This window comes from Seriola lalandi, unplaced genomic scaffold (assembly GCF_002814215.2).
Source record: "Seriola lalandi dorsalis isolate HSWRI2012SDOR001 ecotype SW California unplaced genomic scaffold, Sedor1 jcf7180002054850, whole genome shotgun sequence".
NCBI lineage: Eukaryota > Metazoa > Chordata > Actinopteri > Carangiformes > Carangidae > Seriola > Seriola lalandi.
The window spans coordinates 419,495-440,127 of record NW_019525403.1 but is presented as its reverse complement, the minus strand read 5'-3'; the positions used below and the strand labels follow the sequence as shown (position 1 = coordinate 440,127).

The following is a 20,633-nucleotide window of genomic DNA, read 5'->3' as shown; positions in this document are numbered from 1 at the left end:
ATCCCCCCCACACACACACATTCACACACCGCTCCGCTAAAGATGTGAAAATGGCGGAGCTACAAATGCTTCTGGAAGAGGAGATTCCAGCAGGACGAAGCGCACTACTAGACAGTTTCACTAATTTGGAAAGAGTCGCGGAGTACTGCGAGAGCAACTATGTCCAGGTAGGCTGTCACATTTGTGGAGGAAAAGACGGTGTGGTTATTTTTTCGCTGGCGACACCACGGCAGGGCGAACTGATGCTGGGCTAGCCGTTGCTAACGCTGCCGATGTGGTTAGCTAGCCTCGGCTAAAGCAAAAACAACCCCCTGTCAGGACATTTTTTCATATAAATAACGCATAATCGGCCACTCCCCATGCTGTATTCATGTAAAGAGGTATCAGCATTGCTTTGGGTGCATATTCTCATCGACATAACGGTGTGTGTGACTTGTACATCCATGGTGGGCTACCGCGTTGGCCAGGTTGCTTGCTAGCCAGCTGCTCGGCATCACCCATGGTCTAAATAGCCAAACAGGGACCGTGAAAATCAATTTCTCTGCTCTATGCGGGATCAATCACTCCCGCTACAGCAGCCAGCTGATCAGGCACCGCTAGGAGATGTAGGACGCGATACCAAGCCAGATTAATCTCCGATGAGCTTTGGTTGACAGAAGATAAACCACTGATTTATGATGTTGGAATCTTAATGCTGCAGCCACACATACACTGAAATCATGTCTTTAACCCATTGAAATGCTTAAGTGAGATGCTTTTTAGCTATGATTACTTCTTTCCATTCATACTCTGAGCTTCAGGTTGTGTTTCTGTGTCAGCATAGTCAAAAATTGCTGATGATTTGCATAGCTCTTTGGCTTATGTGTGTATGAGAGCAACTGATCAGTCCCATTCAGACCCTTTTATGTGAAATGCTGCAGGTGTGATCTCACTGTTTCAGCAGTCTTGGTTACCTGAGCTTCCTCTCATCCCAGCCTTTACAGGCCTGCCTTGATAGGTGAGAAATTTGGGGCTACAGTGTTAACAAGGAGAGGTTTTGACAAGGTGTGATGCTAAAATCTGACATCCTTGATGAACAGGACTGATCAAGTCTGACAGGTTGCCCTGTGAAGGAGGAGGCAGTGGCCGCAGCCCTTGGATGTTGGCAGCTTGGTGTCTGGCAAGCTGCCCTGTTTTCTTTTCACCCTGCAAGGTTTACCCAGCTGCTGTCAGACGGGCATTACCACTAATAGATTAGTCAGACAGAAGTATTCGTCAGGGGGATATTTAGAGGGATACTTCATCTCTGCATCTTAGTTCCAATTCACATCTTTGCCCTGCCTTGCCTCTCTCTGTTAGTCATGTAGGGATGGACACTTGTTGAACTTCTTCATATTTTCTTATACTACTTTGACAACACATTCTATCCTTAGATTTGTGATTTGGAAATTATTCTCATAAGTGTATATTCAAGGAGTTTTTATGTGATGATATGTTGAACTATACATTTTTAAGAAATCTGATAGGTCCCATATTGTTCAACCAATTTCCTAAAAACTTTACTAATAATTCCCTAAAAATTAGCTGGAATTTAGCTGTTAATTATTAGGATATTTCCAAAAAAGGCCTGTGCAATTTGGTACTAATCATAAGCATTACTTGCTACAGTTTGAGTTTTTAAGAAAAACTAAATTAAGTGAAATATAGCTCATAAGCAGATGTCTATATCCATTGGTGTTTCCTAGAAACACAAACAAATATAGGTCAATCAAAAATGCCTCCTTTCTGCCCGCAGGTATCAGCTACAGATACGCTCCTGACTTTTTGCCACATAACCTGTTTGTCCTCATTCTTGGGAAATGCTGCACCCTTCACACTCCTTTAAATGATGCTGTTTGTTAGATTAGATTGCACTTTGCAATTCCTCAGAAATTTTTTTTGCATCACAAGCACAGTTTGTTTCACCTAAAAGGGAATAGACACGTATACTGAGGATGCTGCTGTTTCAACTGGAGGGGACACCCCTGTTTGTTAGCTATATTGCAATGCTTCTCATTATGTTCAGTCTTTTTCAGTTTCATATTATCTTATATCAGTTTGGATTAAATATCAGATCAGGATTTATTCTGATTCCACTTACATCTTTATGGTAAAACATCATGAAACAGACTGAGTTGTACAAACAATCGACAGGTTATATCTTTGTGACAGAAATGGAAACAGAGAAAGCTATGGTGGGTTCCGGATTTGTTTTCGGCTACCTTGGCTTTGCAGCACAGCTATAGATTTAAATTGCAAGAATCAAACGAAACCAATCAGTCAATAACCAATCACGATCCAAATGCTGCTGTGTCCTGGTGTGTGTTTACTTTCCATCTAGTAATCAATCTGCTGCTTTGCTGTGCACACAGAGGGAAGTGCATGCTGGCTGATTAATGGTTTTGTTGTCAGGTTGCAACTAATGTTATTTTCATTATTAATTACTCTGCATATTATTCTCCACATTAATAAATTAAGACGTGAGGAAATGGTGAAAAATTCAATTCAGTTTCCCAAGGAGACGCCCAAATAAGGCTTGTTTTATCTGACCACCAGTATAAACCCACAGATCAGCAAATCCTCATATTTGAAAAAGATCCATCAATTGTTTGCTCTTTTAATAACCTAATGTGAAATCTTCACATTCCTCAAATTGTCTGACAGCAGTCTAACACCCAAAGAAATTCAGTTTCCTGCCACATTAGACAAATAAAAACTGCAAGCGATCACATTTTAGAGGCAGGAACAAGCAATTTTGTGGCATTTTTGCCTTAAAAATGAATGTGACTATAAATTGATGATCAAAATAGTTGCCATAGTCTGTCACAACTCAACCCTGCATTGTCAGGCAGTGTCAGTGAGGAGCAGAGTCTCCCAGCAGTAACATTAGCTGATCCATCTGCCCTTTGATGTGCCTGTGAATGTGCCCACGCTGTGCCCACGGCCCAACCAGCTGCCTCATCAGACTCCTTTTACACTGGCTGCAGCTGTATTACCTGCTACTCACTTCATGGCCATTAAGTGTTTCTCACAAAAATGTTCATTCCTTACCTTGAAACCTTGAAGCAGCAGTTTTCCATCATGTTGCTGCTACATTCAGGTTCCTGTCAGTTTTTTTATTTTTTTGGATACACAACAGTATTTCCTCTGGGATTGTTCCTTTTCTGTTCTGTGCTGTGAGAATTATATTTATTGGTTTAGGTTTTATAAATCAAAGGCACCCAGTTAGTTATTTACATCTAGCATCTGATAACTTCTTTTAACATCCTGTCAAAAATACTTCTGCTGCAAAGAATAGTCAGTTAGTCAATTAGTCTTTTCAGCCATTTTTCAATCAGGAAAGCAAAAAAATTCTCTGGCGTCAGCTCCTGATGGGAAGATTTACTGTTGTCATATTCAGTAGTAAACTGAATGTCTTTGGCTTCTGGATTGATGGTCAGATTAAAAAAAAGAAAATGAATGATGTCACCTTGTACTCAGGGAAAATTATATTAGGCATTTGTTTTCTCACATTTCGTAAACAATAAATAACTGATGAAGCGATTATGAAAATAATTATTGTCAGCCCTGGGACCGATACACACACACTTGAGCTGAGTGACAGCTTTTCGTGAAACCAACCAAATCAGACACTGTTGTATTATTTAGCTGACTGTTGAAAACTATCACGTTTGCCATTATCACTGTTGGTGTAAACATTTTAACACATAATAAGAGTTTTATGTGAGATGTCTCCTCTTCATTTCCTTACGTCAAGTTGAGATTTTCATGTGTCACAGCTGCATCACATCACACACTGATTAGAGCTGCAACAATCAGCTGAATAATGGAAAAATTATCTGCAACAATTTTGATATTTGATTAATCGTTTAAGTCGAAGAAAAATGTCGGACTGTTCCCACCTACAGCTTTGCCATTTGTGAGGGTTCTTTTTCTCAGTCTAAGCTGATAGTAAATTTAATATGTTTGGACTTTTTGATGCACTGTGATGATACCTCTGGTGTGCACTTTGCAGCATAAACAGAGAGAAATGGAAGTCAACTTTTATTTGGTTCCATCAAAACTTCATGTTTTAAAATAGTGAGAAATATGAAATGAAAATGTGCAGACTATGATGTCAGGATGACTTTGCGGTGTAAGGATGCAGGTTTTATCTGTATTTTCAAGATCTTTTTGAGCAAAATCCAGAATTTTCACAGTCCATACTTAACCGCTTCATCTTCACACTATAAAATCCAAATCTATTTAAGAGTCAGATATCACTCTTCTCTCTACTCATTTCTCTCATTCAGTCTCCAGATAAGCAGAGGGCGCTGGAGGAGACCAAGAACTACACCACCCAGTCTCTGGCCAGCGTAGCCTACCTGATCAACACGCTGGCCAACAATGTCCTGCAGATGCTGGACATCCAGGCCTCGCAGCTCCGCCGCATGGAGTCCTCCATCAACCACATCTCACAGGTCAGAACCGGACTCACAGAAATGAATGCCAGGAATGATGATTACACCACATTTCTTTAAAAAAAAAACAAAGATCAAAAAGGATAGTTGTTTAAAACCTGAGACATGCCAAAGACTGTATTTAGCCATTCAAATGTTATCCTAAAATATATACTTGCCAGACTTTTATTCATGCACCGTTATCCTCACTGAACTTTAACCCCCTAATGACTGGTGAATAAGTTGACTGTCAAAATGAGACAGAACTGATAGCCTTGTAAAACTTTATGGCTTTACTAGAGAAGGTGAACATCGTGTGTGCATGTATAATTCAGTATATCTGCAGTGCAGGCAAATGGGACATAGTCTGTTGGATCTTCACACTGTTTATTAAAAAAAGCGTTGAATTAACTTTTTCCTGCAGCATGTTGGTGTTAATTTTTGCTCCTGATTTTGATTTAGTCTCAGTCTTTTGATGAAAGTGTTGAATGAGGATTTGATGGCACGAGATGCTGCATAGGCCTTAAATGTTAATTCTTTCGCCATCTGAATCAACTAGCCTTTATATTCAAGACAAGACAGGCTCTTAAGATTTTGGGAATACAATGGCAACATGAAATTAAAGAAAATGTGTCTTTTCCTTCTCCTCCTCAGACGGTGGACATCCACAAAGAGAAGGTAGCGCGGCGGGAGATTGGCATCCTCACCACCAACAAGAATACATCCCGCACACACAAGATCATCGCCCCAGCCAATCCCGAGCGGCCTGTGCGCTACATCCGCAAGCCCATCGACTACAGCCTGTTAGATGACATGGGCCACGGAGTGAAGGTGGTCATTTTCTTCTTTTCCCCTTAATTTATCAATTATACTTAATTGTGTGGAAGAGTCGCTGCTGCCAGTCCAACAGAAAGCTCTTAATTAAGTGCTCTTGGCTTTTAGTGATGATATTTAAAGTGGAACAGATGTGTGCACCAGAGTGGATAGGGAAATTACTAGTAAATAGGAAACATTTAACTACAAGCCACTTTATTCTTAGTGTTTGAAATGATGATTAGGAAATGGTAAAGAACAAAATTTTACTACACAAAAGTTGGTTCATTATTATTTATTAGTTTATTCAGGCCTCTAAAATTATTTAAATGAATAAATTGAGAGGGTGTATGGGATAAGAAAAGATAAAAACAAATTTATTCTACAAAGAATTACATTTATTTTTCTACTTCTCTATTTTTGGTTTATTTTATGTGAAGTTCTGTGTATACTTATGTCTTTGGGCCTTGAAAATGTTTTCAATGAATAATATGAGAAGCAAAGACTGACTGAAATACTCACAATGCTCCCTGCGACAAGGGGGCCCAAGTACTTCATGCAAAAAGCTTGAGAATCGCTGTTACTGGAGGAATGATGTGATTTAGCATTTTAATAAGACCTTAGATACAGTCTGGAGTCAGTTCAGGGAGAAATGTGTCATTCAGAAACAGGACTGTTTGTTGTGGTGGGATTAATGAGGCCTATCCACTGCAGACAATCTAACAGAAAGGGCTTTTAGAGGTCAAACAATCACGACTGGGTTTCAGTGACAAGTAATGTAAGAAAAAATCAATGACTCAGGCTTTACACCAGTGTGAGAAACTAATGTCACCCAGGGCATGAATTTAATGAATATGTTGAATATCTTGTCTGATTTTGTAAATGTGTCACCTGCTACTGCGAACAGGTTCCTGTCCAATCATGATTTTATTTAATCAAAAAGGTGGAAGTGGCTGATTTTGGAAAGCTAGTTTCCAACTGACTTTGTGAACAAAGACGAGCTTGTTTCAGAGCAAATCAACGGCCAAGCTTCAACCTTACAAAGGTCTCAAAGAACAAATTCCTCCAGTTTCAACACTGAGCCATTGTTGCTTGAATCTCTCCAGCTTGGCTCTATGTATCACATGCATGTATAATTGTTGTTTTTCTCTCCTCCTTCACGCACTAACACTCTGCTTTCTTCTCTTTCTCTCTTCCTGCTTGCCTAATTTTATCTTTATAATCAACCGTAGTGGTTGCAAAGGTTTAAGGTAAGGCTTTCAAAGTAAAAGCCTCGAACGAGGGAAGTAGTTTTGTGTTTTCTGAATGAGCTGTTGATTTGGATTGCTGTGGGAGCAGAACTTTTCTTTTCTTAGATTTTTTTCAAAACATTTTAAGACTTATTTTGAGTCTTTTGCCTGTGAAAGGAATAGCTTGACATTTTTGGAATAAAAATATAAAAATATGAACTATTCCTTTTTAAAGAAAGACTGTTGTGAAGGTTTTATTTTTTTTACTGCAGTTAACCAACAACTAATCCTCACCCATGTCCTCCCCGCCACAGGCCAGCGCTCAGAACATGAAGGCCGGAGGAGGCGGACTCCCTCGCACCAACCCCCCCACACAGAAGCCCCCCAGCCCGCCCATGACAGGCAAAGGGACCCTTGGGTATGTTTGCTGTGCCTGCGCCTTGATGCGTGTTCAGATGGACGTAAGGAGGCGGAGTCGTGTCCGTCAGAGGCTGAATGTGTGTTTGTGGCTTTGGGGAAGAAACCAGATGCTGGGCCCTTCAGATGGGCCTGGTTGCTCCCAAGTTTCATCAGCAACCTTTACCTTTGTGTTTAATGAGTGTCCTTGGGGTGGTTTAAAATGCATCTCAGTGCCAGTTCTCATCACAGTGGTAATCTTTGTTTTGGTTTTTCATCTATGCTGGAGAAACGGGGTTGGGAGTCTCACCCTTTTTTTTTTCTTTTTTTTTTTAAAGCTCCTCCAACTAATTTGTTCCATTGTCCCTTTCTCTCTTTAATCAGGAGAGATTTTTACATCAAACGTTACACTGAAATTTGCCTCTTATTATGTTCTCTAACGCTAAGATGCTTCACATACCTCTTAAAACATAATTAAAGACTTTTTTTTAACTGATTGCAGCACTAACTCCAACATGACTTGAAAACATGTAACAGTGGTAATTAATTCACTCATTATCCGTACATGGTTGTTCCTCTTCTGGGTGAGCGGGTGGGAAAGGTTTGCCACTTAAAACAAATCTTTATTGGGAGAAATTGGCCATGAAAAGACGTTAAGATTTCAAGACACAGGAACATGTAGGTGTCTTTGCGCGTCGTATATGAATATGCTACGAATTGTTTCAGAGTTTGCTCCCATTAACTTTTCCGCTATTGTCCTTGGATGGCTTCTTCTATGATTGCTTTCCACTTTATGGAAATGCACTGGTGGTATTTTAATGCACATGCCAATGAATTTGCTGAATTGTGAAACTGGAAGGAACAGATTTTACAGCACATTTGAGTCCACTGTGAAAGTAGCTGTTGATAGATTTATATGAGTGGTCAGCTCTTGAGTTTCCACCTGACTCGCATGTGTTCAGACTGTGGGAGGAAATTATATCACCCAGAGGAAACCAACACAGATACGATGACAACAAGCAAAGTCCTTCCTGCGGTGAGGATGCAGCCACCATTCTGCCCTGGGCTAATGTTAGAGCATTGACAAACTAAAGGATGCATGAAGCACCAAACTGTAATACTTGAGCATGCAGTGTGATTAAGATTTAAAAGAGGCGTGTAATTGAGTCTGGAAAGTTCCTTCTGTTGTGACTGAGCCGGTATTTGAGCAGAATGTTGTGCAGGTGGTGAGCTCTCAGATCTCCCCGTCTTCAACCTTTTATTGGCATTTGTCTAATGCCAGGACACAGGAGTAGCTTTGTCACAAAGGTCACAGTCAGAAACTCAACTGGTCTTGATGGCAGTACAGATCAGGGTGGGAAATTATCAATAGCTGTCAGTCGGATGATGTTAAGTTTTGAGTTCACTTTAAGAGCAAAGAGAACTGCTGGTTAAGAGGCCTTAAAGCTGTAAAAACTAATGCATTTTTTAACTGGTTTCTTGGTTTAATGTTGTGGCTGATGATGTGGTGTCATGTATTTAAACCAAGTTTTTGTAGCTGCACCAATCCCATATGCCAGCTCAGTATCAGAGCAGCAGAAAGGATATCAGCCAGACACGAGAGATCCAGGAAATTTGAGAAACAAGAATCAGAGAATCTTGTTTTTGATTCATTTTTCCCATTTAACACTAATATATTTTTACTGTATTTATGTTGCAGTCAGGTTTACTGTTTAAAATTCACATTTATATTTGCCGTTACTGTTATGTTTTTACACATATATCCGATTTACTACATGTCTTTGTCACAGTTCTTGAAAATTGAATGGATCACCTCTTTTTTTTAACTTCATATATATTCATATATCCAGCATTGTTTGGCCTCTCATGGTATAACCTCTTGAGTGTCCACAGTAGATGTTAGCGACAAATGACCAACATCTGACCAATAGTGTGTAGTTATTTCTCACCCGGATTGTGTGTCTGTCACTCTGTGTTAACATTAAGGTTCAAGTTTATAGGACGGACTGTAAATGTTGTTCGTATATGTTGTTTTTCCTGTTGTGTGTCTGACTGTTGAAGGTATCTCTTATCCCACAGGGACTCTGCTAGTGCATTGTATGAATGTTGTGTTCTTGTCACCCTTGGGATCTTCCTGGGCGTCAAGTGCTGTTTGTGTTTCTCTGTGTGTGTGTGTGTGTGTGTGTGTGTGTCCGTGTTTACCTCTCCATAACCTCCAGAAGTGTCTTGTCTCTGAGTTTGTGAGTGATTGTGTCCACCCCTTCATATTGACCTTCAGAGGTGTGCGTCAGTGTGTGTGTGTGTGTCTCTGTCCTTTAAAGACGCATGCCGATCAACCGCAGCTCCAACCCTCCATGATGCACCTCCTGCCGCAGCCTGTGGCTACGGGCCGACATCTTATTGAATTTATCGTTTCTCTTCTGTTGTTCAACTTCCTCTGAGTTTGTTTTTCAAATTTACTTTCAGTTGTGTGTTTGTGACCCAGCCCGCCCACTCCTGGCTGCCCCATATTCCTCATAGCAACGTTTTTGCCATAGCAACAGTGCTCAGAGATGGGTCACCCCTCTGTGTCAGCTGGGAAATTTACATGCCACTATATCTTTTCAGGCCCAGATCAATAAATCTCAGTTATGTTTTTCTTTTCCCCCATTTTAAAAACCGAGGACGTCATGAGCAAAGCGCTGCTGTTGGATTAAAAATCACTTTCTGTGTTTTTATTTAATGAATTAGTAGTTTTTTAGTTCAGAACATCTTTCACAGGAATTCAGTCTTGTAATTGTAATTCAGTCAATCTGAAGCCCTTAGGCCCCTTGAAAACTCTTTTGTATCATTTCAGGATCACTTGAGCATAGCTCTCGTTGTCTTGTTGTTTTTAGTGCAGAACACACATATTTATCTCAGCCAGAAAACTGTCACTTTGATTTGTGCTCGGCAAGAGGCTCACTGCTATGTCCTCCCTCCAGGGAAAAGTTCAGTATTTCAAGCCTATATTGTCTGTCAGGGACAGAAGAATTCAACAAAATATCAAATTAACATGCTTGTAAATTGGTGGTTAAGTGACTTAGTGCTAAATTAGCCAGTTCAATTCAGGGATGAGATCCTGGTTTTTAAAGCCTCTGCTTTACCAGCCAAACTCAGACTGTACCATGTGCCATTTCAGGATGCAACCTGTTTATATTTATCTAACCGTTAGGGACCAGCTGATGTAAGTTACTGGTCAAAATATTTGTGTGAATATTTCATGCAGCAACCTAAAGCCTTTTCCTTAAGATTTTCTTAAAGCAAGTTAAGTTAAGTTATATCTGGAAAATACTTTTCATTCAGGGCATTCAGAAAGCTGCTGTAATCCATCCATTGTACTCTCGTTGGAGTTGGCTTGAAATGTGCTTGACAATTGAAATTTAGTGAGTAACGTACAGTAAAGATTCTTGTAGTTAACACAGAAAACTAAAAGCGTTTTACCTGTAAAGTAAAGTAGAAATCACTGTTGCAGAACAGAAATGGCTAAATACAATATCCAGGTGTCTGTCAGGCTGTAGTCTCTAGCAATAAATAGATATGAGTGTGTTACTGTACTCCTGGTCCTAAGTGTATTAGATACTAGACATTTCTTTCATATAGATATTATAGGCCAAGCCTACAGTGCACATCTCATGGATGTGTGGTTTTTAGTCGACAGCAGCGATGGCGTTCTCGTCCTGACTTCGTCTCTGCCCGACGACACCTGTGGAACCCAGCCAACCCAGATGTTCACCACCTGTCATACCCCATTTTTTAAGTTTGCACTTGTTTGTTTCTTGCTCTCCTCCTCCTCCTCCTCTTCCCCCCTCCCCTACACTTCTCTGTGGATCCCCCTCACCCCCACCCCCTCGACTCTTGTCCTCCTGACCCTCTCGCAGGCGCCACTCCCCCTATAGGACGCTTGAGCCGGTGCGTCCACCCGTTGTCCCTAACGACTACGTCTCGAGCCCGACGCGCAACATGGCGCACCCCCAGCAGAGCCCTGCACGCACTGCATCCGTTAATCAGAGGAACCGCACGTACAGGTACCCCCCTCCCCCTTCCCAGCATGCCTCTCTACACTTCTTAAACAAGCCCCCTTTTTCCTCTAACCCCCCCCCCCTTCTCCTCTCCTATACTTGAAAATGCGAGCCAGCTTCTGAACTTTCCCCCTCTTCTTCTTCTCTGAAATGACTCATTGTGGAAAGTGTAATCACTTTTACTCCCTTCTCCCTTTTTTATTCCACCTCAACTTCCTATTTTTTGTTTAACAGTTTCAGCTCCTAGGGAAAGCCCAGGTTGACACTTTATTTGGAAACCCCTCACCTGTATGCTCCTAACTGCTCAGATAAGGACAAAGAAATGAGGGCGAGGTAGAGATCCAGAGCTGTATTTAGAACGGCTAGACACAGGTTCCTATGGTGATTCAGTCATTAAATAGGCAGCGTCGCCCCCACAGTCCTGTCAACGCAGTGTCAAATCATCTTCCAAGACAAGACTCTTTCATCCCAGACACGGAGAGGTATCCGTAGATCCCCCTGTCTGCTGTGAGAGAAGTGAAAGCATTGGGGTTTTGGAACGAGGGGGGAGGGAGACGACAACATGGAAAGTTTCGTCACTGCGCCCCATCTGTTGGCCAAATGTTTTTAATATTTCTGCTCCGGAAACAGACAAGTTAACTTTCCCTGACTCTCCTCTCAGCACGAATCTTTATCTGCACTGCTCCATGCACAGCTCATTGTCTTCATCTCTCAGCCATGCGCTCTCTTCTGTCTAACAGAGTCTGCCCCATGTGTCTCCACGCTTCCTGCTTTTACAGCGTGTCGTACCTTTTGTCTTTGTCTTGTGTCGCTACTGCGTCACCTGTGTCATGTGTCCTTGGTGAGGCTTCTAGCTTTTTTGTTCTTTTTTTTTTTTATCACTGTGACATAGTCATTTCAAAGGCATAACAGCTCATGCTAACACATCAGTGCCCATGAGGGTACCACATTATTAATCTGAGATATTGAGAAGCCAGGAAACAAGATAAAACTTGAACTAAGACTGAACTCCGTTCTACGCTGGTTGTGTGTCTGTCAAGAGTGTTGTAGCTGGGATACAAGACATCTTCAAGTCTACCTCAGCCTGAATGGGACTTTTAAGTTCCTAGTTTGGTTCCTGGGGTTCTGCACTTCAGGTGCAAACATTTTGGGAAAAAAGGAAACTAAACTCAAATTTAGGCCCTAATATTTTGATGTAAAGAAGAGTTAGGCCAGAGGTGCACCTTCTACCAGAGGTCTGAATGTGCGACGGCGTGACAGTGTGTGTCTGAGTGTCTGTGGTCTGACGTGTTTGCCACCCTACCACCAGCAGTGGGAGCAGCGGAGGCAGCCACCCCAGCAGCAGTCGCAGCAGCAGCCGAGAGAACAGTGGCAGCGGCAGCGTGGGCGTTCCCATCGCTGTGCCGACCCCAGCCCCGCCCACCGCCTTCCCAGGTAACGCCTGCTTCTTCTTTCCTCTGCAGGATAAATTAGTGCCTCACACCAACTAACCCCACTAATCTTTGTTCAGTATCCAGGAGCTCTACATGCTCACATTCTGCAATTAATTGTTTCTAAGTCTTAACGAGAATGTGTGGAACCGTGGATCTGCTGCTCCTTTCCTCCCTTCTCGCTCTTATCTTGTCTTGACCTCCTTCACCTGTCTTTTCTCTCCTTTCTTATTCAAACCCCCCCATCGTCCACCTCTCAGGTTCAGTCCCTGCCCCATCCAACCCAGCTAAACCTCCCTCCAACTCCGCCAGCTCTGCCACTACCCCTGGCCCACCCACCTCTGCCCTAGACAGCCCCCCACAGGCCCTCAATCCCCCTGTAGAGATCCCGCCTGTACCCCCACCCCCCCCCCAGCTCCCGGCCTCTGCGGCCCCCACTGGCACAGGCCCCGCTACTTACGGCAACCCCGCACAAGGTGAGTGTGACCCAGTGGGACAAGCTCACCCACTCCTCTGCACACCCTCCATCCCGCCTCCCCTGACATGCATCCTCCCGCTTGGAGACCCAGATGTGTTCATCCACTGGCATGTCGTCACCCAGGATGTTCAGTGGTGCTGTCTGACAGTTATCATATTATCCGAAATGTTTCAGGCTCATCCTAGTTGCATCTAAGGAAACATCTGCATCAAGCCAGAGGTTTGACAGACTCATCTTTTGACAGATGTGCTCAGCTTCAAGTGAAGCTGGAAGTCTGATGTAGTAGTTGTAATAAACAAAATCAAGGCAGATAATTATTATTTAGTGCCAGATTTATGTCTGAAATAAAACAAAATATGTCAAACATCTAAAATTCCTTAAGAGCTGCAACTAACAATTTACATTCTCAACATTTTGGTCCATGAAATGTCAGAAATTAGTGAATAATCGGAGCCAAGTTGATGTCTCCAGATGACTTATCCTAATGATTTAAAATAAATATGAGGCAGAACGTTCTCCTTTCAAAGCTGGAACCAGAGAATGACGGGGAGTTTTGTTTGATAAATGACTGAAACAATTAATCGATTAAAAAATGGTTGCAGAGTTGCAGATTTTATGCAAATTATAATCACTAATTTTTAATAATTCATTCTCTGCTATTGACTAATCATTAAAACTGAGAATTCCTGACAAGTTTATGTTCATATTTATTCAGATTCAGTCATTTAGAAATCTTTTAAAGGTGCCCTGTGTAGTTTTAGTATAAAGGAAATGAAAATTTGGGTTCAACTCTCTATTTAGAGTAATTTATTCAGACCTGTTACTCCTTTACATGAGTTGATCTGGCCAGCTGAAAGCAATTACTAGCACTTAATCGTGACACTGAATCAGCTGTCAGTGTATTATCTTTAAATTTGCAGGTTTTAATAACTGTTTAAGATGTAGATTGAGCTTTCAGACACAAACCACAGTGTTCTGTGCTTCACAGTACCACATCCTCCTCCTGAGAGCTGCACATTTTATCAGAAATGATTGAAAAATACAATATTGGCCCCAGAAAATGTAAGTAAACAAGTTAATGTGGTTCCAAAGGAAAGCTCTCCATTCATTGCAATCTTACAAAATCCTTAGTCTCATTCAGTCACCTATTCTGCTTCTTTCTACAAACGGCTGAGCGCTGAAAAAGAAATTCAACTTTAAAGGTCATTGTAGAGCGCTTCACTTCAGAATATTTATCAAAACTCTGGAAAATCAAAAGTCTGGATAACAAACAGCCAGAAGTCTGGTTGATGTGCAGCTCCTCTGCCACCCCGCCTCAGACTTTGCATTTTCCCACTGCTGCAGGATTCTCCGCTCTTCATTCGTCATTCACAGCATCTCATCAGCTGCCTGTGTCTGTGTTGATGTGTGATGATGATGATGATGATGATGTTCTGATCTATAATGCATGAGCTCTGTGGTGAAATGCTTTCACAGTGAATTCCTCATTTCATGTGTATTTATTTGGCCTTTTTCTTTGTGTGTAAATTCTGTGGCTGCTGGTTATTGTAGTTATCAGCTCATGTGCAGTGCTGCTGTTCAGTGTAGAAAATTAACACCATTAGCCAAATGTTAATATTTATGAATTATTGAAATTGGGAAAATGTTTTTGCCCGACCATGTTTGGGTAATTAACCTGTGAGGAATTCTGTAAGGAATTATTAATATTTGGCCCAGGCCCAGACTTATCACATTTTATTAACAGTACATCTGGTCGAGAATAGTTATAGAAATAATGAATAGTTACAGAAATAGAAATGGTTGCATTTACATAATTACAGAAACGTGGTAATTATGTAGTGGGTTCTGTTAGTATAGCTGGTTTGTGAAATTAAAATTGTAACTTCAGGCATGAAGAGACTTCATTTCCCTTCACACTTTGATTCACAGCCATAAAATATAATGAAGCATCACCTGTCAGGGAGATTCAGTCAGACTTGATTTCATAGAGAGCTTTGCAAGGCTAATAATATCACAGTACAACGATAAACGTTAAAGCAGCTGGAGAGTAATGTACATGAAGTTCAATAAGATTTTAATCAAGTTACAAAAATATGTTTCATAAATTGTTGTTGACAAATTGCATAACAATTAGCTTGAAACTAATCTTTTATTTACAATGATTAACAAGGGTTAGGATTCTTTTTCTAAGAGCCATATATCATCCTTTTTAAAATAAAAGTAAATCATGGTATTGAATGTAAACACAAAACAGAAGGAACCTCCTCAAGGCTCAGTTCATTTTACCTTTTAAAGTTCAGGACACCCTTGTTGAATGACTCTTTGCTGCCCCCTGGTGTTGTCTCATCTCAGGTGCTCCTCAGTTCTACAGCATGAACCGCCCTGTGCAGCAGCCCCAAAACCCGCAGGTGGGAGGCTCCCTGCCGTACCGCCGACCCTCGTCTGTCACCGGGCAGCCCAACATGGCCCACAACCAGAACCAGCTCAACGGTGGACCACACTTCGCCCAGAACCAAGGTACAGATGCAGCTATTTACACATTTATATCCATGGTTGTGTGGGTCGTACAGAGCCACACCCCCTAAATAATCTTAAAATACTGTTCATTTACCCATAAGGAGAGATGGACTGTAATTTACTATAAAGAACATGATTAAATAAGAATTCTTGTAATTAGATTTTATTCTGCTGGGACCATGAAGGAGGTGTCTACAAAAAAATAAATAGGTAGCTATACCTGTTGTCTTGGAGCTGAAATCAAACACTGGACAACTCAAAAAAGTTGGTCACATCTCTGCGGTTCTTTTTTCGTTAACATTGTTTGTGTCTCAATTAAAAAGATGACAACCTAATTTTAATGATTTAATTTCCTGTCAAACAAACTACAGTTGAAATAATCACAGAATCCTCGTCGAAACTGGGAAATTCTTACCTGAAAATAAATATTCTTTTCTCTTCTGTTTCAAACCTCATCGTCCGTTTAACATCAGTAATTTAAATGAGCTGTCTCTGAGTCAGAAGAAGTCCAGCTTCTCTCTGAACCTTTACATTTCACAGAGATACTGACTCTGCCGTCTCGTATCTGCATCTTTTATGAAAAGATGAGTCTGGTATTGTGGTCTGTCATTTCCCATCAGAATAACTGCCTTGACTAGACTTCACCTCTGTACCAGCTCTCTGTCTTCACGGCTCTTTGCAGGCTTTTCATCCTCCATTTGTCTCTTGAGTTGTCTAAGTGCCAAGCTTTTAGTTTATTTCTCTTATATAAATGTGTATTAAAACTGAAATATCCGTTTATATTAATATTATGTCTGTGGTATGTTATTAAGAGTCATTTAAGGCTGCAACTAACACCTATTTCAACTACTATAATTGAATAATCATTTTGTCTATAAAAAGAAAGAAAAGTAAAAAAGAAAAGTGAGTGATTATGGATTTCTCAGGTCTGAGCTTTGCTGAAGTCATTGTCTTCATTCTGTAACTGTTGCGTTTATTCTCTGCAGTTCTTATTCCTGTTCTTTAACTCCCCTCTGTGCTTCTCTTCTTTATTCTAACTTCATTTTCTCATGTCTTTGCTGTTCCTGTGTCTGTCCTACTGCGACACACCTCCCTCTCTCTGGCCCCATCCTCCTCCATCTCTGTGTGTGTTTACTTTGTTCGGTGATAGCAGGCCCGCTTGCGCCCCCTCCCCCCTCCATGCAGATCACCCCTCAGCTGCCTCTGATGGGCTTTGTGGCCCGAGTTCAGGAGACTAGTAAGTGGCTTTTAGCTCCTCGCTCCCTCTGCATGACCACCATGTGATTTAAGTCCTCTCCCAAACAGTTAGTGTCAGTAGTGCAGCCTGTTCTTCTTATTGGAGAAAACAAGGGATCGACCACCAACACCTGCTTGGACAGGGATCAGCGATGTTACCTCTGGACACATTATATTATGATTGGTTTATTTTTTCTCCAGCTGTTTGTAACAGGGCAGCATAGAACAAATGTCATAATCTGTTCGGTAACTTAATGACTGCAAAACAGTTAAATATAATAAAGATGGAGACGGATGAGTGTCCCTATTGATCTTAATTGATGTTAAAAAGACTCGTAGATTCATAGTTTCATTTTTTTTAAATGGTAAATAATGTTCAAAAACAACGAGGCACTAGTTTTTAGCTCAAACGGGAGAACAGGGAACTACTTTCAGTGGTGGATTAATCCACATTTGGTGCTTTAATGTATATTTGGGGCAGCAGGACGATGTATGTGGCATTGAGCCAAAATAAATTACATGATGTGTGTACACATTAAAGATAATCAGGCTTTGGACACACACACAATTCTAGGTCCCTTTGGGAGCAAATGTTGGTGGTTGATGCTCGTTAACAAGAAAAGAGTGAGAAAACATGTAAAGCATGATGTGAATAATGAGCATGATCTAATTTATTTGATTTCTTTCAACATCAAGCTCCCTCCTGAAGTTATATAAATGCACGTTGAATCTGTGTGTGCACCTTTTGTTCCTCATGTCACATCGTTCTGTTCTTAGTGTTCAGCATAAATAAAGTGCTGTGGTTATAGGTGTTTCTGTAATAATAAAAATGCGTGTGTGAGTGTGTAAACGTCGTCCAGCATGAGCTGTTTCTGTTCTTTTCTCAAATGCATGGGAATGTCCATCAGTGTCTCGGTCATCTCTGTGCTCCTGTTCTGTCCTCTGATTGGTTTCCTTTTTCTTCCTGTCTCAAAACTACTTTCAGTCTCAGACGTGCCGCCCCCACCTCCGCCTGCCGACGAGCCGGTGTTTGAGGAGCCTACACCTCCTCCTCCACCACCAGAGGACTATGAGGATGATGAGGATGAAGAGGAGTCTGCAGTGGTGGAATACAGTGACCCCTATGCTGAGGAGGACCCACCCTGGGCCCCACGCACCTACCTGGAGAAAGGTGTGCTGTCACTGATGAGGCAGTTTTTCAAAAGAAAACACCACGTTAAAATACTGATTACAGTAATGTTTGCTTGTTTTATTAATGGTCTCCTCCTCTTCTTCTTCAGTGGTGGCCATCTACGACTACACTCGCGACAAAGAAGACGAGCTTTCGTTCCAGGAGGGCGCCATCATCTATGTGATAAAGAAGAACGACGACGGCTGGTTCGAGGGCGTGATGAACGGGACCACGGGCCTGTTCCCAGGCAACTATGTCGAGTCCATCATGCACTACGCCGACTGAACAATCCCCCCCACCCCACCCCTCTGAGCGGAAGAGGAAGAGGAGCGGGAGGAGCGTTTGATGGGGAAGGGGGAGGGAGGGGAGCCAAGAGTTTAAGGTCAAAGACTTTGATCAGACAGAGTATGATCACCTCCGGGCGAGGAGAGAAAAGAGGCAGGGGGAAAAGGAAGCAGTTTTTAAAGAATTTGCAATGTGACAAACTGACGCCCAGTCATTCTCTTGACATAGTCGCCATTGTAAAACAACCACTACTCTAGATATATCCTTCCCTGTAATATTTCTTTCTTTGTTTCTTTATTTGACTGAGGAGGACTGGACGGTGACAGTTATTGTATTTTGAGGTTTTTGTGTTACATAAGGCCACTACATTGATTTTTTTGCCCTTGTTTTAAACCATATTTATTTGGATTTTGTAGTGGGATAAATGGTGAGCAGGTAGATGAGGCGGCTGAGAGCAATTTAGTCGGGATTTCCACATCGCAGCCTTGGAGAAAGGGCTGGAGGAGAATGTCTTCATGTGTAGATTTTCTCTGTAACACTCCAGAGACATTTTAGAGAAAAATACACCTCTCTGTATATTAAGTATAATGCAACAACAATATCCTCAGTGGGAAAAAAATAGTAGTTTCTGTACTTGACAAAAACTTTTAGTTGGGTACCTCAGCAGGGAGTGTGCCAAAGCTGACATTTACTAAGATAAGCACATCAAATGTCTTAAGGTGACACACACACTAAGCTAGATAAAAGTGGGTCAGAAAAGACGTCTGAGAGCAAACAGAAAGTCCCCAGAGTGCTTTAAATCCAGATTATTATTATTTTTTTCTTTTTCAAAGTTTATTTAATTATCTGAAATGTTTTGCGCCAGGCAAGTCCGAGGTTTAACTTGAAGGGGCGAGTTTAGTCACTACATGCTTCACTTTGCTGGCCAGTGTGCATCCATCGTCCTTCAGCCCTCAAATGAGAGAGGGAAGCGAGAGATCCTTAATTGCACAATGACCTGGATTTTGAAGTCTTACTCCTGCAGCTCCTGTCATGAATAATAGAAGAAATATATTAGATCAGCTGGCGCACTAATCGTTTGCGGTGTTCTTATACATTCGAGATGAAGATTTTTATTTATGTCTTTCTTTTTACGATTTTTTTTTGCATTTTACCAAGGGGTCCAGAATTGAGTGTTGCTTGCAGAGCGGCAGACTGCATGTTTCAACGAGGAAAAAAAAAAACCTTTCTTTTCTGCTCTACTGATGATTACTGTCTTAATATTTTTAGATATGGTGTGGTTTGGTTTTTGATATTCACCCACAGCAACAACGATGCATTTAGGTCATTTCTAAGATGCTTGTGCCATATTGAAGTGTGTGTTGCTGTTCAGAGGTTATCACTTCATTTGCAATAAATTGGCCAGAGTGGGGTGGACTGTCGTTGAACTACAAATCTTTCTTTTCTTTTCTTTTTCATCAAATTTTCCCAAGTTATTTTAAATCAAAAGCACATACATTTGTAGTAAAAAGGTGTAGAAGAAGAAATAATATAAATGTGAGATGTATTATGTCCTCAAAACAGGACTTATGAATATGAAAAGAAGCCAGCTGTTGTGTTGAAATGGTTTTAACCGTCGCAAGCCCCCGATACTTCTTAACGGCGTCAGTTTAGGCATCGTTCGTCCTCCGTACCGTTTCCAATACGCTTGGCTGTCTGGTGTTTGCGAGGGCTCAGTGCTTGTACTTATGTCAGAATCTTTATTTTCTATTAAAAAAAAAAAAAAAAAAGAAAAAAAGAAATAATAACAAGTGGGTCTGTATGTGAGTCTTGCATGCCATTGTTCTTATCTGTACTGGTGTCCCAAAAACCTACGTGGCGAGATCACCCATTCTTTAAAAGACAAGCAGCCCTGCAGCTCTGACCAGGTACCACCAGACTCATCCAAAGAGACTGTACAACTTTACTTCAAGCCCGCGTCCGAGGAGTCGCTCTCTGACCCCCCCCCCCCATTCATTGCATCAATGGTGAAAAATCCTGTTTGTAAGCTGCTAGTGAATCCTGCGGACAAAGAAACCCGACAGGCGGGAGGGAGATGAATGAATGATGATAAATGTTAACACTAAAGATGAATTGCAAAGCTTGACTCTTGTTTTATAACACTCATAAGATGACACTGAAAAAAAAAAAAATCCCAAACAAGGCCCTTGTCCTGCAGGATTCACAGCCCCTGGAGTCACAGACGTCCCTCTGGATGTCAAGTTTAACAGTCCATAATGCCATTGTGTTGCACAGTTAAAGTTGAATTGCAGAAGTATCATATTTGTAATATCATGAGAACAAAGACAATAAAATTATTAAGATTTATGGTGTAGTTATGTCTTGGTTCTTGTTTTTATGTATTTAAGATTTGTATACATTATTGGGGAATATTAGTTGCTTCAGTGGTGTAACTATCCAGGTGTTGGCACTGAAAAGGCAAAGATTCAAGATTTATCATTTAAAATTAAACAATTTGTCCAGCAGGAATATGTTCTTGTTAACTTGTTTGTGACGTTTCCACTAAGGCTGGGAACCATTGCTCTAAAATAATAAAGCAAAA

The 20,633-nt window shown here is 41.2% G+C and overlaps 1 protein-coding gene across 11 annotated transcripts; it reads left to right on the top strand.

Moving 5' to 3' along the window:
• Positions 1–20: 20 nt before the first annotated feature.
• On the top strand, positions 21–20,398 carry LOC111670329 (abl interactor 2). 11 transcript variants are annotated; one of them, XM_023426993.2, is made up of 11 exons: positions 21–167; positions 4,311–4,478; positions 5,112–5,288; positions 6,814–6,917; positions 10,795–10,941; positions 12,248–12,369; positions 12,626–12,841; positions 15,196–15,360; positions 16,511–16,597; positions 17,582–17,767; positions 17,877–20,398. In XM_023426993.2, the coding sequence occupies exons 1-11, from the start codon at positions 51–53 to the stop codon at positions 18,050–18,052; spliced, it is 1,665 nt and encodes a 554-aa protein (XP_023282761.1). In that variant the 5' UTR covers positions 21–50; the 3' UTR covers positions 18,053–20,398. The 11 variants fall into 11 exon arrangements, with proteins under 11 accessions (XP_023282761.1, XP_087035626.1, XP_023282759.1 ...); XM_087179500.1 differs by having other exon boundaries at positions 12,245–12,369; positions 16,514–16,597; XM_023426991.2 differs by having other exon boundaries at positions 12,245–12,369.
• The last annotated feature ends 235 nt before the right edge of the window (positions 20,399–20,633 follow it).